We start from the raw sequence: 14,521 nt of genomic DNA on the forward strand, positions 1-14,521 counted from the left end.
TACATTCCAATCCCAAAGAAGGGCAATGCCAAAGAATGTTCAAACTACCGCACCATCGCACTAATTTCTCATGCTAGCAAAGTTATGCTCAAAATCCTACAAGCTAGGCTCCAGCAATATGTGGACCGAGAACTTCCAGAAGTACAGGCAGGATTTCGAAGAGGCAGAGGAACTAGAGATCAAATTGCCAACATACGCTGGATCATGGAGAAAGCTAGGGAGTACCAGAAGAACGTCTACTTCTGCTTCATTGACTATGCTAAAGCCTTTGATTGTGTGGAGCACAACAAATTGTGGCAAGTTCTTAAAGAGATGGGAATACCAGAGCATCTTATTTGTCTCTTGAGAAATTTATATGCAGGTCAAGAAGCAACAGTGAGAACTGAACATGGAATCACTGACTGGTTCAGAATTGAGAAAGGAGTTCGGCAAGGCTGTATACTGTCGCCTTGCCTATTTAACTTGTATGCAGAGCACATCATGAGAAATGCGGGATTAGAGGAGTCACAAATTGGGATCAAGATTGCAGGGAGAAATATCAACAACCTCAGATATGCAGATGATACCACTCTAATGGCAGAAAGTGAAGAGGAACTAAAGAGCCTGTTGATGCGGGTGAAGGAGGAGAGTGCCAAAGTTGGCTTGAAACTCAACATCAAGAAAACAAAGATCATGGCATCCGGCCCTCTCAATTCCTGGCAAATAGAAGGGGAAGAAATGGAGATAGTGACAGATTTTATTTTCCTGGGCTCCAAGATCACTGCAGATGGGGACTGCAGCAAAGAAATTAAAAGACGCTTGCTCCTGGGGAGGAAAGCTATGGCAAATCTAGACAGCATCCTAAAAAGCAGAGACATCACCCTGCCAACAAAAGTGCGTTTAGTCAAGGCTATGGTCTTCCCAGTTGCAATGTATGGCTGCGAAAGTTGGACCATAAGGAAGGCCGAGCGTCAAAGAATTGAGGCTTTTGAACTCTGGTGCTGGAGAAGACTCTTGCGAGTCCCTTGGACTGCAAGGCGAACAAACCAGTCAGTCCTAGAGGAGATCAACCCTGACTGCTCTTTAGAAGGCCAGATCCTGAAGATGAAACTCAAATATTTTGGCCACCTCATGAGAAGGAAGGACTCCCTGGAGAAGAGCCTAATGCTGGGAGAGATCGAGGGCAAAAGAAGAAGGGGATGACAGAGAATGAGGTGGCTGGATGGAGTCACTGAAGCAGTAGGTGCAAACTTAAATGGACTCCGGGGAATGGTAGAGGACAGGAAGGCCTGGAGGATCATTGTCCATGGGGTCGCGATGGGTCGGACACGACTTCGCACATAACAACAACAACCCAAGATGTCTCCTGCGGCCTCCCCCTCCCATCCCAGAAAGCAGCACAACCATCTGTGGCCTCCTGTCTGTTTCCCCCCTTACCTTTCTGCTGTCTTTGGAGCCTCAAGGGGCTACAACCCCACTGGCAGCTGCAAATAGTATGTGTGTTGGGGGGTGGGGGTGGAGATCAAACAGCTTGGCTCCTGGGTCCCACATGGCTGCTGCAGAATGGCCCACCAGACCACCCGTGTCAGGTTTTCCCACTCCGCAACCTAAAACCTGCCCAATTGTCTTTTCCACCTTCCCACCAGTGCGATTAACTGGCCACACTCCATGTAGCAGCCATACACAGGAATGCTCTCTCAGCCACTCCCTCTGTGACTCTGGAAGGACAACTTTCAGTGCTGACACTCCAGTGCTGGTTTGGGCCTGAGCGGGCAGGGCCAGACTTCGGGATCACTTTTCATTGAACGTTTTGCTAGGGACCTTATGGACCTCTCTGCCCAGTGCTGTGCTTTGGATTCTTCTTTACTGAATGGGAGAGATGAAGCACTCAGTTCATTAATTCCCTACAAACAGGCCACAAAAGTGCTTTCCTCTAGCTGAACTGAGCCTCCTGTGTCTTTAAACTATTTGTACCTTACCATTCGTACTCAGCTTTCCCCATCAACCCAGGAAAACTCAAATGACACTTGAAAATGGATGGAGGTGTCTCCATACACACACACACACACACTGAAAGGCTACCCTTCAGGTTCTATTATAGCCTTTGAACCTCGCCTCTGATTTATGCACTTTGTTATATCAAATGGTTCCCTATAACGCTATTATAACAGTGGGCTTGCTGTTATACTAACTCACTAAGGGCTAAATGGGTGGAGAGTGGACGTGGCCTGTTCGAGGCAGGGCCCTGTCTTGGACAGGCCACGCTCACTCCTGCCCACCCAGCCAGCCAGGGGCTCTCTGCTGGCATTGCTAGCAGTTTGCCCCTGGACACTCCTCAGGACACATGTAAGTGCCCTTGGGGTGGGCTGCGGTGTCTTGGTAAACTGACAGGGAAGGTCAGGGGAAGGAGGCCAAATGATGTTGAATGCAGAACTGGGAGGAATTGGTTGCCATGTAATCTCCAGTCTCCAGTCTGATTTCCCCTTCACATATCTGAGGACATGGCTCTGGAAAGCTCATCTGTAACCACTATGCCAAAATTCCCAAAGGTCAGTCCTGTCCCACACTCAATGAACATTCCACACCACAGGTTCTTCACACCCATCTCTCCACACCCATACCCTAATTTGCCACCATGCCACCACAACCTCCCACACAACACACACATTTAACCCCATGCCCTTACAGACTGGACAATTCTTCCTCTTCCCACCACCAAGCTCTAGTGCCCGTTGTATTCCTGGATGGAACGGGCTTTGCTCCTAGTGGCATAAATAAATATCTACCACTCTTACATTCCACTAAAGAAGGGACCAAAAGCCATAAACAACACAAATTTAAAAATTCAATTATACAGTTGTTGCTTTTTTAAAGAGGTAAGAGAAACTATCCAGCCAAAAATAATACAAAACCCACTGCCTCCACCTGGTCGCAAAGGCTGTCCTTATAGTCACCTAAAACCCAGGAAGGCAAAGAATCTCCCCGCCTATTAAGAGAAAGTTTTCCACGGCAACAACAGAAGCAGCAGCAGCAGCATTTCTAACAGTTCTGCAGGAGGGAACCACAAGCATCAATGGCTGAGTTGGTCAAAGTTGCCACAGACATTCGTACAGGGCTAGACTCTCAAAACCTCTTGGATGGAGCCCAGCCCCTGAAATCTTAAGCAGATAAATCCAGATTAAAACCAAACTTCACAGAATCCTAGAATCCTAGAGTTGGAAGGGGCCATACAGGCCATCTAGTCCAACCCCCTGCTCAACGCAGGACTAGCCCAAAGCATCCTAAAGCATCCAAGAAAAGTGTGTATCCAACCTTTGCTTGAAGACTGCCAGTGAGGGGGAGCTCACCACCTCCTTAGGCAGCCTATTCCACTGCTGAACTACTCTGACTGTGAACATTTTTTTCCTGATATCTAGCCTATATCGTTGTACTTGAAGTTTAAACCCATTACTGCGTGTCCTCTCCTCTGCAGCCAACAGAAACGGCAAGTGACAACCTCCTCGAAGTGACAACCTCTCAAATACTTAAAGAGGGCTATCATGTCCCCTCTCAACCTCCTTTTCTCCAGGCTGAACATTCCCAAGTCCCTCAACCTATCTTCATAGGGCTTGGTCCCTTGGCCCCAGATCATCCTCATCACTCCCCTCTGTACACTTTCAATTTTATCTACGTCCTTCTTGAAGTGAGGCCTCCAGAACTGCCCACAGTACTCCAGGTGTGGTCTGACCAGTGCCGTATACAATGGGACTATGACATCTTGTGATTTTGATGTGATGCCCCTGTTGATACAGCCCAAAATGGCATTTGCCTTTTTTACCACTGCATCACACTGCCTGCTCATGTTTAGTTTACAATCCACAAGTACCCCAAGGTCTCGTTCACACACAGTGTTACCTAGAAGCGTGCCCCCCATCCAGTAGGCATGCTTTTCATTTTTCTGACCTAGATGCAGAACTTTACACTTATCTTTATTAAATTGCATCTTGTTCTCATTTGCCCATTTTTCCATTGTGTTCAGATCTTGTTGAACTCTGTCTCTATCTTCCGGAGTATTTGCCAATCCTCCGAATTTGCTGTCATCTGCAAACTTGATGAGTAGTCCTTCCACCCCCTCATCTAGATAATTAATAAATATGCCAAAAAATACCGGACCGAGCCCTGAGCCCTGAGGTACCCCGCTACTCACCTCCCTCCAGTCTGATGCAACACCATTGACAACAACTCTTTGAGTGCGGTTCTCTAACCAATTCCCTATCCACCTGACTATCTGAAAATCCAGATTGCAGTCCTTCAATTTATCCATCAGAACATAATGGGGAACCTTATCAAAAGCTTTACTAAAATCCAAGTAAACGACATCAACCGAATTTCCCCGATCCAGCAAACCTGTCACTTGGTCAAAAAAGGTAACCAGGTTGGTCTGGCAGGACCTGTTGGAGACAAATCCATGCTGACTTCCTTGGATCACCAAATTGTCCTCCAGATGTTTGCAGATCGCTCCCTTTAATATCTGCTCCATTATCTTCCCCGCAACAGAGGTCAGACTCACTGGTCTGTAGTTTCCCGGGTCATCCTTCCTCCCTTTTTTGAAGATCGGAATAACATTTGCTCTCTTCCAGTCCTCCGGGACATTTCCAGTCCTTACAGAGGTCTTCAAGGACCTTTTCTTCTTTTCTTTTCTCCTTCCCTCCCATCAACCAATCCAGCCTTTACCTACCACTACCCCCCACCTTCAGCTGTAGTTATTATTCATTTCATTTATCTCCTTCCTTTCTCCACAATGGGAACCCAAAGCAGTTTACACCATTCTACTCTCCTCCATTCCATCTTCACAACAACCCTGTGAGGTAAATTCAACTGAGACTCTATGAATCCGGTTACTAAGTTAGCTTCTGTGGTGCACTGGGGATGATTCACCCCAGGGGCTTCCAGACCCTCATCTGAACTCTCTAACGACTGCACTAAACGGGCCTTCATGAAGTGGCTGCTGCTCAACACCAGCAAGGAGCCAGGCATAGGTGAGTCACGCCAGGTGTGTGGTTGCAAGTCACCTGGGGGTTGAGTTTAGGTTGGCACCTGGAGTCCTCTTAGAAAGGAACCCGTTCCCCTCTCCCCCTTTCTTCACAGAAGCAAAGGCTTAAAGGCTAGCAATACACTTGTGAGCGCCTAGCAACAGCCACAGTAGGCATTCGTTTCTTAAGCCGACAGGTGTTAGTGCTATAATTTGGGTCTTTTCAAACTCCAGTGTTGTTGTTTTTAAGCTTCCAGTTTTTTCTGGAAACTGGAGGTTTTCTCAGGTCTGTTGGAAGTCACGTCTTCTTTGTCCATGGCTCCGTCTTGAAATTTAAGTATCCCCAGATGGGGCCATGCTGAGAATTAGAGATCCTGATGAAGAGGAGGCCCACAAGTTGCCTATCCCTGGACAGCTTCTCTTCAGCAGCACTCTGGAGGCTGAAACCTTCACAGCCCCGAGTATGACGGAGGGTTCGGAAAAGCAAGAGAGAGAACTGACTACTTCACAAAGTGTTTGTTTTTTAAGAGCCCAAAAGACACCTGAAAAGAGCACCTGTCCTCACCTGGCATTCAGATTCCAAAGTCCCTCCCTTTTTTGAGCCTTTCTACAACTTTGCCAAACTGTAATCCATACAACTTCCTCGTGCAAGTGGCCTAATGCCAATCCCCAATTCCCGTGGCAGCTCCTCCCATCTCACTGCACCCTGAGGAACAAGATGCAGCCACATGACTGGGCCGTCCTGCTACAAAACTATCATGACAAGACTCCCTCCCCTGCCAGGGTGCTGCTTCAGGATGCCAGTACAGAAGCACACACTTGTTCACTCTCACCCCTTTCCAGAAGCCCTTGCATCTCGAAAGTTAGCATATGGAGACACACACTAACTTGTAACCTTTGACTCACATCCCAAGTGGAATAATGGTAGGAGGCAGGGATTCAGAAGGATTTCGGTAGCCTCTGATGCCCACCTTTGTCCTGCCAGAAAATGCAGCATTACTTCCAGCTTCACTTCCAGATTATGGGTTCCTAAGTTTTCCGGTAAGATCAAGAGAACGGCTCTCACCCTCCCCTCGCACCCTGAAGACTAGCAGGGAGAACTAAAAAGATGGTATAGGATGTGGCATGGGGAGGGGAGGGGAGACTTAGAAAAATGCTGACCCTTCCCTGCTTGGCTTCTGTTTGGGTTTGTGAAGCATACCTCTGGATTCAACTCAACATAATTAAAACTTCAAGTGCCAGCGTTCATGCCAAGCAAACCTTTTGTGGCAGTGGTGGAAAGGGACATCAAGTCACAGCTGACTTAAGGTGACACTGTAGGCCAGGATTTCAAAACAACAGACATTTGGAGGTGGTTTGCCATGTCACAACCCTGGTATCCCTTGGGGGTCTCCCAGCCAGGGTTGACCTTACTGAGCTTCTGAGATCTGGTGAGATCAGGCTTGCCTGGTTTACTTTTGCACAGTTTTAAAATGGTAGAATCGCAGAAGCATAGAGTGGGATGGGATCTCCAGAGTCGTCTAATCCAAACCCCTGCACAATGCAGGAAGCTACAAAAAATGTCTGCAGCCCATGCCTGGCTGACCTTGCAGGTACGTGGTCTGCTACTCTGTTACTCTTAGTTGACAAATTGTAAAATGTGGATTATTCAATTACACATGCATAAGTCTGCATATTAATAGAATATGCTCAAAAAGCAAAAGTTCAGCACTGTTAGAGGAACATCTTTTGCACCATTTTAGAAGAGGCATTCACTTCTTGTGAGAAGCAAGTAACAAATACTTGGGCTTTTACAGGTTTGTCTACCAAAAATAATTGATAATGCTTTCTGTTCAGTCGCCAGATTAACTGAGTTATCAAAAGATATGTAACTGTTAAATGCATCCGATCAATCGATTAAAAGATGCAGCGCTAATTAATGAATAGACTGCTGTCAACAGAGAAGGCTGAAAATGCTCCCAGTATTTCTATTTTACTTTCTCAAACCTATGACACATGTTTTTTTTTTAGATATTTACTTTGGACAAACAAGGATGTTTTTTGATAACATCATTGTCATAAGCTTGACATAAACTGAAGCTCCTGATATTCCTGCTCAGTTGTTTCAAATCCTGAGCCTGCAAAAAAGAGGTACGAAATTTAGCGGCAGTGGCGGCAATGGAGTTGGCGGCGGCGGCGCAGCCGCGGCGCTAGCAGTGGTGAGGCAGGTGCGCAGCGGCCGGCGGCGGAGCGGGTCGGAGGGTCTTCGCGCGCCGTAATGACGCCAGGCAATTGGGCATGCGGCCGTGGGAGTGGCGATGGCGGCGAAGGCCAGGGACAGGCGAGGAGGCGACAACAGGTAAGTTGTGTTGCGGGGGGTGGGGGTGGGAAGGGGGCGGGCGGGGACAGGGGCGGCCTCGGGCGAACGATTGGCGGCAGCATTGGAAGGGCGTGCGTTGGGCCAGGCGGGGACTGAGGTTGGGGGCCGGCGTGGGAGGCAGGCGGGCAGGGGTGTGCGCGGAGGGGGGTTGGGGTCGCAGGGAGTGGCACAGGCTTTGGAGGGCAGTCGCCGGGCGGAGGGAAAGTATGTTTCCCAAAGCCCAGCGGCGTGGGGCAAGGTTCCTTCTTGGCGGCCATCCGGCAAGGATGGCCACTCGGGAGGACTGTAGAGTTGGGGACGCGGCATCTGGGAGATGGGCCAAGTAGCCAATAGGGAGGTGCGCGCTTTGCGCGCCTCCCAACTGGCCATTTGGCCCTGGATTGCCACTCTGAGGAGGGAATCAGGAGCCGCTCCTCAGAGTTTTTATCCCGGACAGAGCCCGCCCTAACTCCTCCCCACCAGCCTTTTATTTTATCCGCTCCGCAGGAGCGGATTAAAGATATGTTGAACAACACAGACCCCAGTACAGATTCCTGGGGAACTCCACTTGTCACTCTTCTCCAAGAAGATGCTGAACTATTAACAAGTATCTTCTGGGTATGATCTGTCAACCAGTTATTGATCCACCTGATAGAATTAGGATCCATACCGCAACTTGTCAACAAGAATATCATGTGGAACTTTATCAAAAGCTTTACTGAAATCCAGATAAACTATGTCCACAGCATTCCCCTGATGCAGCAAGGTAGTCACTTTCTCGGGAAAAAAGATAGGATTGGTCTGACATGACTTGTTCTTGTGAAACCCCTGCTGAGTCTTAGAAATCACAGCTCTCAGGTCCAGCTGCTCAAGGATCGTGTGATTGATTATTTCTTCCAAAATTTTGCCAGGCTGACGGGTCAATAGTTACCCAGATCCTCCTTTTTCCTGTTCTTGAAGATGGGGACAACATTTGCCCATATCCAATCATCTGGCAGGTCACCTGTTCTCCAAGAAGTGTAAAAAATGATTGACAGAGGTTCAGAGATGACATTTGCTAGTTCTTTTAGTACCCTTGTAAGCAATTCATCTGGCCTGAGATGTTAGCCATGCAATTCAGTCTCAAGTGAACACAAACAAATCTAAATTGCTGTTTTTGCCTATTTATCTCTGGAATCTTGTCAACCATTTTCATTGTGCAGTATGTTAATTTGCCCTCACACTTTCCTATAAGTATGAACTGATTACTTCCTTTTCATGATATTGTATCCGAGGAAGACTGCCAGCACACAAAAGTTCATACCATGAATAAAACTTGCTGATCTTAAAGGTACCATTGGATTCTAAACTTGTTCTAATTCCATTTCAATTCCTTCTACATATAATTACACTTGAAAGTCTTCTGACAGGATTTACACCATATCTGTGTCTCAACTCCTTCTTTCCACCAATTCTTTCATTTTCCATGTTAGTGTTCTCAAAATGATTTCCTTTCCAACTATCTGAACAATTGAGCTCTGACTCACAAAACTCATATTGAATATTGCTGGTGCCCCTTAAAGTTCTGCTTTGCTCTCCATGGTTATGGACCTGATCTAGGGCACTGTGGCTTCTGCCACTGTTCATTTGCTTCCTCTCGAACCTTCACCCTTCTCTTCATTCTGACATGTAAAACTATAGCGTTTGGCCAAGAAGACAAAGCAAAAGCCATGCAGCTGAATTAGAAGGGGATGGCACAAAAGATCTCTGCACAAAAGAACTGCCACATTCCTTCCTAAATTAGAGTTATGCACATGCATGAGATTCAGAAGAAAGGGACACCTGCTATAGCTATCAGGTGCCAGATCGGCTGCCTTCCTGACTTCATGGCCTATATGGTAGCATCTCCACAGGGCCCAAACAACGGTGGTCCAGCCTCTCAAACCTAAAATGAGCACCATGAAATGCATGCCTAAAGTAAGATATGTGGGCTCCAGAGGACAGAGACCAGGCAGAAAAGGCACCAAGATCAACTACATTCCCAAGAAAAGACAAATCGACAGAAGGCATTAAACAGGCATACATTGGGATTACGAAAATTTGTACTACGCAATTTCAACGAAACAATATACAACCTTTCCAGAAAAGCTGAAATGCAAATGTAGCACAATATTCAGCCCATAAACCTCACCCTAATCAAATACTGCCACAGATTTGCTATCTTTCTGACCTCACAATGTATAGCACTGCCAACGCCCCCCCCCCCCAAAAAAAGATCCTTATAGCAATCAGTCTGAGTTCTTGGTGTATATGCATACCTCAGCATGTTAATATTTTACCTTACGTGGTAAACTGCCAGAAGCCTGCTTGCAAAGATAATAACAACAACAACACAAAACACAACCTTCTGGACACACAGAAGGGTCACTCTTTGTTTGTGTGGAGCCTGTGTTAACCCATGCAAGACCTCTGCTCACAAAGAACTTGCGTACACAGAGAAGCAGCAGCATTATGGGTAAAAGACTGTCCTACAAGAACTCTTTTAAAGCTTAGTGTGAAGTAGAGACACCTTTCATCTTCTTATCTGCCCTCCTTCTTCTTTCTATTACTGTCCTGCTCTGCTAGTTGTCTGAGATGTGTAATTGCCTCCAGCTGTGGAGCATCTGGTGTTCTCACTATGTTCAGGTGCCTCTGAAGGCCAGGTGACATATGGTTAATTGCCTGTGATGGATGAGGGCAAGGAGGCACAGGAGGGTTCGCATTCTGGCTTTTTCCACTAAGGTGGGATTTTGATTGACTCCAAAGAAACTTCTGTTCAGTTAGACTACAAGGGTAAAAGTAGCTGATGCAAGAGCTATCTGGACTTGGAGTGCACATGTTGCTAAAAAGCTGGAGGGAGTGCAAGGAAGCAGAGAGCCTGGCTGAACTCAGGTGAATGTAAGAGAGAGGCCAGCTGGGAACACCCAACTAGAAAGCTTTATTATTTCATGTTGCATGATGCACGGTGAATTTCTGTAAACCCTTTCAATAAATTCTTCTTAAATAGCTATTTCCACACAACTACCCTGTGAACTTAGAATGCACTTTTGTGACACTTCGCTTCTCATGAGAAATACCTAACATTTCTGCACACATTAGGCATCTTGCCAACATTTACAGAATGCAAAGAAAACAAAAGTATTCGCTGTGTTAGTCAATTTAATTACTTATAGCAGTAAATATAATGGAGTATGGAAAATGAAGTCATCTTACCGCCTAGCAATGTAGTAGAAGATAGGATTCCCAGCTTTAGATGTCCCAGCCTGATAGAAAATATTTAGAGTTTTCAACGCCTTGAATTCTTCTTTTTCATGTACCTGATGCCTGAAGATGCAAGCATAAGCATGATAAAGACTATGGGGTATAACACTCCACACATTCCACAGGATTTTAGGCAATTATAGGCCTCTGTGTTAGAGATGCACAAATGAATTTAGAGCTTTTGTTCATCTTTGATAGCCTTGTTCATATCTTAGAGCTCTTTGGTTAAAAAGGCATCAAGCAGGCAAAAGGCCTTTTCTTCTCTCCTCTATTGGGCATAAAGAATTCCAGCTGCACTTTCCATTGATCCTCTGTGTAGGGAGCAGAATGTGACTGCCAGGGGGCTGCCTCTTGCCTGTAGTGCAGTGGACATTCATACAATTGCATTATGATGGCCTGTTACAAAACACAGAATTGGAAGAATAATTTGAATTTATTTTGTAAGTGTGGATGGGTTGGAGTGGCCTGATTCCTTTGCTCTCCCATCCCTTGTCCCTTGCAGCAGACTCTGCCAGCTGTTCAGGTCTTTTCCTCTTGTTATTTGACTGGCCCAAGTTTTGTATGACTTCCCTCCAGTCTGTTCAGTAGAGAAACGTAAGAGCCTTTTACTTAATGGGCATTAAGAATGAACAGTATAAAATAGATAAGCCCTTTGGGAGCCTCCATGTGCCACTGTGGCAGCTAGAGAAGACCAGATGCAGAGATTCTAGAAACTAGTTCATGTCCAGCATTCCTTCAGACTAGAAGAAGGGGCAGGAGAAGAGAGACACGGACTCAGCCTCCTCCTCAACAGCGGAATGCATAAGCCTAGTCTCACAATGGCTCCCAAGGGGCAGCCTCTTCCAAGGATACATTAATGGCATCGGCCAGTATCTTCGAGGAATAGGGAAAGTAGAAAGAGCCATAAAATAGTCTAAAAACAGTGTGTAGAGGGAGTATAAAAATATGAAAGGCAGGAGAAGAAGAAAACACACCAAAGAATGAGGGCAAAGACGTCAGGAACAGCCACCCCAGCCGCAGACCAAGTGGACAAGAAGACTGGCGTGGACAGGAAGCCACCTCCCTCCCTCCCTCCCTCCTCTGCTTCTAGGCAGGCTGGGGTGGGAACTGCCTTGCCCTCATTATCATGCTACACACGCATTCACAAGCACATTACCGAGTCATAAATTCTTCAAATTTGGAGCTGGTGAGATTTATACTGGACCACTGTGTGTCTGCCACAGGCTTGTGCTCGGGAGGACCCAGGTATGCCAGCAGAGTGGCCATCTTGTCAAAGGGTCGCCTTCCAACGGCTTTGTGGTCTCTGTAGGAAAAGCATGTTTTAATCAATAAAGTCCAATACAATTCCTCCTCCTCCTCCTCCTCCTCCTCCTCCTACTACTACTACTACTACTACTACTACTACTACAATGTAACACTGTAGGCCTGCTGAGCTTTTAGCTGATTTGTTTCTTTCATTTCAGCAGGCTGTCATCAGTAATCAACACACAAAAACCCTATTTGCTCTGGGCAAGATGAGATCTGTTTCTGGCTTCAGATGGAAACTCTCCTTTCTATGGCTGGGCGCTCCGGCACGTGAAGCGGCCGTTCGCTCTTGCCGCAGCCAGTGCCGCACAGCGGGGGGGGGGGGGGGGAGAGACGTGGGCGTCAGCGGACGCACGTGCTCTATTCCTTTTCCCAATCCTACTCACATAAGCAGAGAAACAGACACGTGGACGGATCATTTCATGTTCTGATTTACATTCTTGACTAGCACAGTAACTTTTCCTCCCAGCATGTTACATTTGAGTTGGCAACTCCCATCCCACTTGTCTGAGCAAAGTGTGAGTCCATCAGGGGCACCTCTAAGACCAACAAAGTTTCCTTCAGAGTGTGGGCTTCCACTTGCAGTCACCCTTTGCCTGTCTTGAAGGAGCCACCGGGCTCACGCTTGGTTCTGTATTCCACTTGTCAGTGCCCTTAAGTTTCACCTGCTATTGTGATGACAGCCTTATATTTCTGAGGGGTGCTGATGGGCAGAGTCAATGGGCTCCACTTTCAGATCTCCCTTGTAAAGCTTTCCATGGCTTGGGACCAATGGATCCAAAGAACTTACTTGAGAATTAAGATTGCACAGAGAGGCCCTCTTGACTGTCCCCCCAATAAAAAAGCCCCACAATTATGGAAGCACATCTTCAAGGAGATGCACCTGGCCCCCTCACTGTGGACCTTCAGGAAGAAGTGGGAGGCAGTTGTATCTAGCTCAGGACTGAGTTAAGACACCAGTGTAAGTTCCTGATAGACCCCAAAAATGACTCTTAGTTTTGGGCACCTAGGAAACCACTGAGAGGTGGTGGTAGCCTACCTTACAGGGAACTTGTAAAATCCATCTTCCTGGGTTTTGTAATTGTGTTTTGTCCATCTCATGGACACTCCCTCAGTGAGGCTCTGCAAACTTAGCCCTGCCTGGACCATAGCCTTGAGTTCCCAAAGGTAGAAAAACGGACAAAAAATGTGCTGAATAAATAAGATGTAAGTTTCCGCTTTCTATGTGTTGAGGCAGTAACCTGACCATTTTGATGGTCCCAATGGTAAATACATACATGAGACCCAAAAGTCAAAATAAAAAAACTGCCAAAATGCTGTCAAACAGCATCAACTGCCACTCTACCTGTGGTTCCCAATCCTGACACTTGTTTTAACAATTGTTTTAACTGACAGTTGTTTTAACTCAAACAGAAATAATGAGCTTTGAAGTCAGAGCTGCAAATCTAAGTAGTGTCTAATGTGCTACAGAATCAACAGTAAAGGTGGAACAACCTCCAGACTATCTATAAATGGACATCAAAACAGATTCTCATTTTGTAAATCAGGCAGCTGCAGCCCAAATGAATTGCTTAAGGACATTCAAGGTCTGCCTGAGATTTGTATTTTGGCTTTTCTAGTCCAGAGTTATACTAGCTATGTAAGCTATGGTTTTCCATATGCTTTTCACCTCTGTTTGTAGTAGAAAGGAGAGTGCATAGAGCTGAGCAGCTGGGGAGAAGGCAAGGAGAACATGGAGGGTTGTAGCACGGTGAGGAGCTTTTGACCCCTTCTTCTTTTGTCTCCTCTAACAGAGGCAGCTCGGGGGGGGGGTGTACTGCAAGGGCACATGTGTGCAAGATGGAGGACAGCATTTGTGGTGGAGTGGGTGTTTTGTAACCTGCTAGAATTTGCTTTGTGTTAAGTATTGTTAAGAGTTTTTGTCTGTGCCAGACAGAGTAACTGTGTGCTGGGGGTGGTGAGCAACAGACGGATTACATGCCCTATTCTGTATTAGGCTGTGTTCCTGTTAGCTTAAAAGCACCTCCCTGCCAGAAGGGCTCTTGTCCTGTGGCTCTTTGCCTGGGGATCACCCAAATACTTTATCATGAAGATAAATATTCTAGAGTCAAGGAATCTATTTTTGGATACTCAAGGCCCACATCCAGTCACCTGCAAGGAGTGTGCCATGTTTGTTATCCTCCCTGAAGACAGGATGGACTACACTTGTCAGAACTGTAAATTGGTTGGGCTTTTAGAGGAGAAGATTAGGGGCCTAGAGGAGAGGATTAGAACATTGCATGGAATTAAGGAAGAAGAGGATTTCAGTGATGGGAGCAGTGCAAACCTGCTTATGAAGGAAGAAAACAGTCCAAAGGAGAATGGGGGGGGGGTTGTCTTCCGTATGGAGTCTCCCTTTACTGCTGCAACATGATCATGAAGATATTGGGCAAGATGGCACTTGGAGCCAATGAAGCTCAAGAATGAATTTCAAGCCCTTACAGAGCATCAAGGGTAGAGGAAGAACCAAAACAAATTCAAAGATGGAGTGAAAAAGGACAAGAGGAAATGGCATTAGAAGGAAAACAAAAGTGTTGTTCATCGGTGACTCTCGCTGAGGGGCACGGAAT

The 14,521-nt window shown here is 46.5% G+C and overlaps 1 protein-coding gene across 5 annotated transcripts in view; it reads right to left on the reverse strand.

The window, feature by feature from the left end:
- The window catches only part of NF1 (neurofibromin 1), a 365,186-nt gene that overhangs the window by 128,278 nt on the left and 222,387 nt on the right, over positions 1 to 14,521 (reverse strand). For all 5 annotated transcript variants that reach the window (XM_077311869.1, XM_077311867.1, XM_077311868.1 and 2 more), the window contains 2 exons: positions 11,764 to 11,910; positions 10,560 to 10,670 (listed from right to left, as the gene is read on the reverse strand). In XM_077311869.1, coding sequence (XP_077167984.1) covers positions 10,560 to 10,670; positions 11,764 to 11,910 — 258 coding nt within the window. The remainder of the gene's footprint in view (positions 1 to 10,559; positions 10,671 to 11,763; positions 11,911 to 14,521) is intronic.

Source organism: Paroedura picta, chromosome 15, assembly GCF_049243985.1.
Source record: "Paroedura picta isolate Pp20150507F chromosome 15, Ppicta_v3.0, whole genome shotgun sequence".
NCBI classification, from domain to species: domain Eukaryota; kingdom Metazoa; phylum Chordata; class Lepidosauria; order Squamata; family Gekkonidae; genus Paroedura; species Paroedura picta.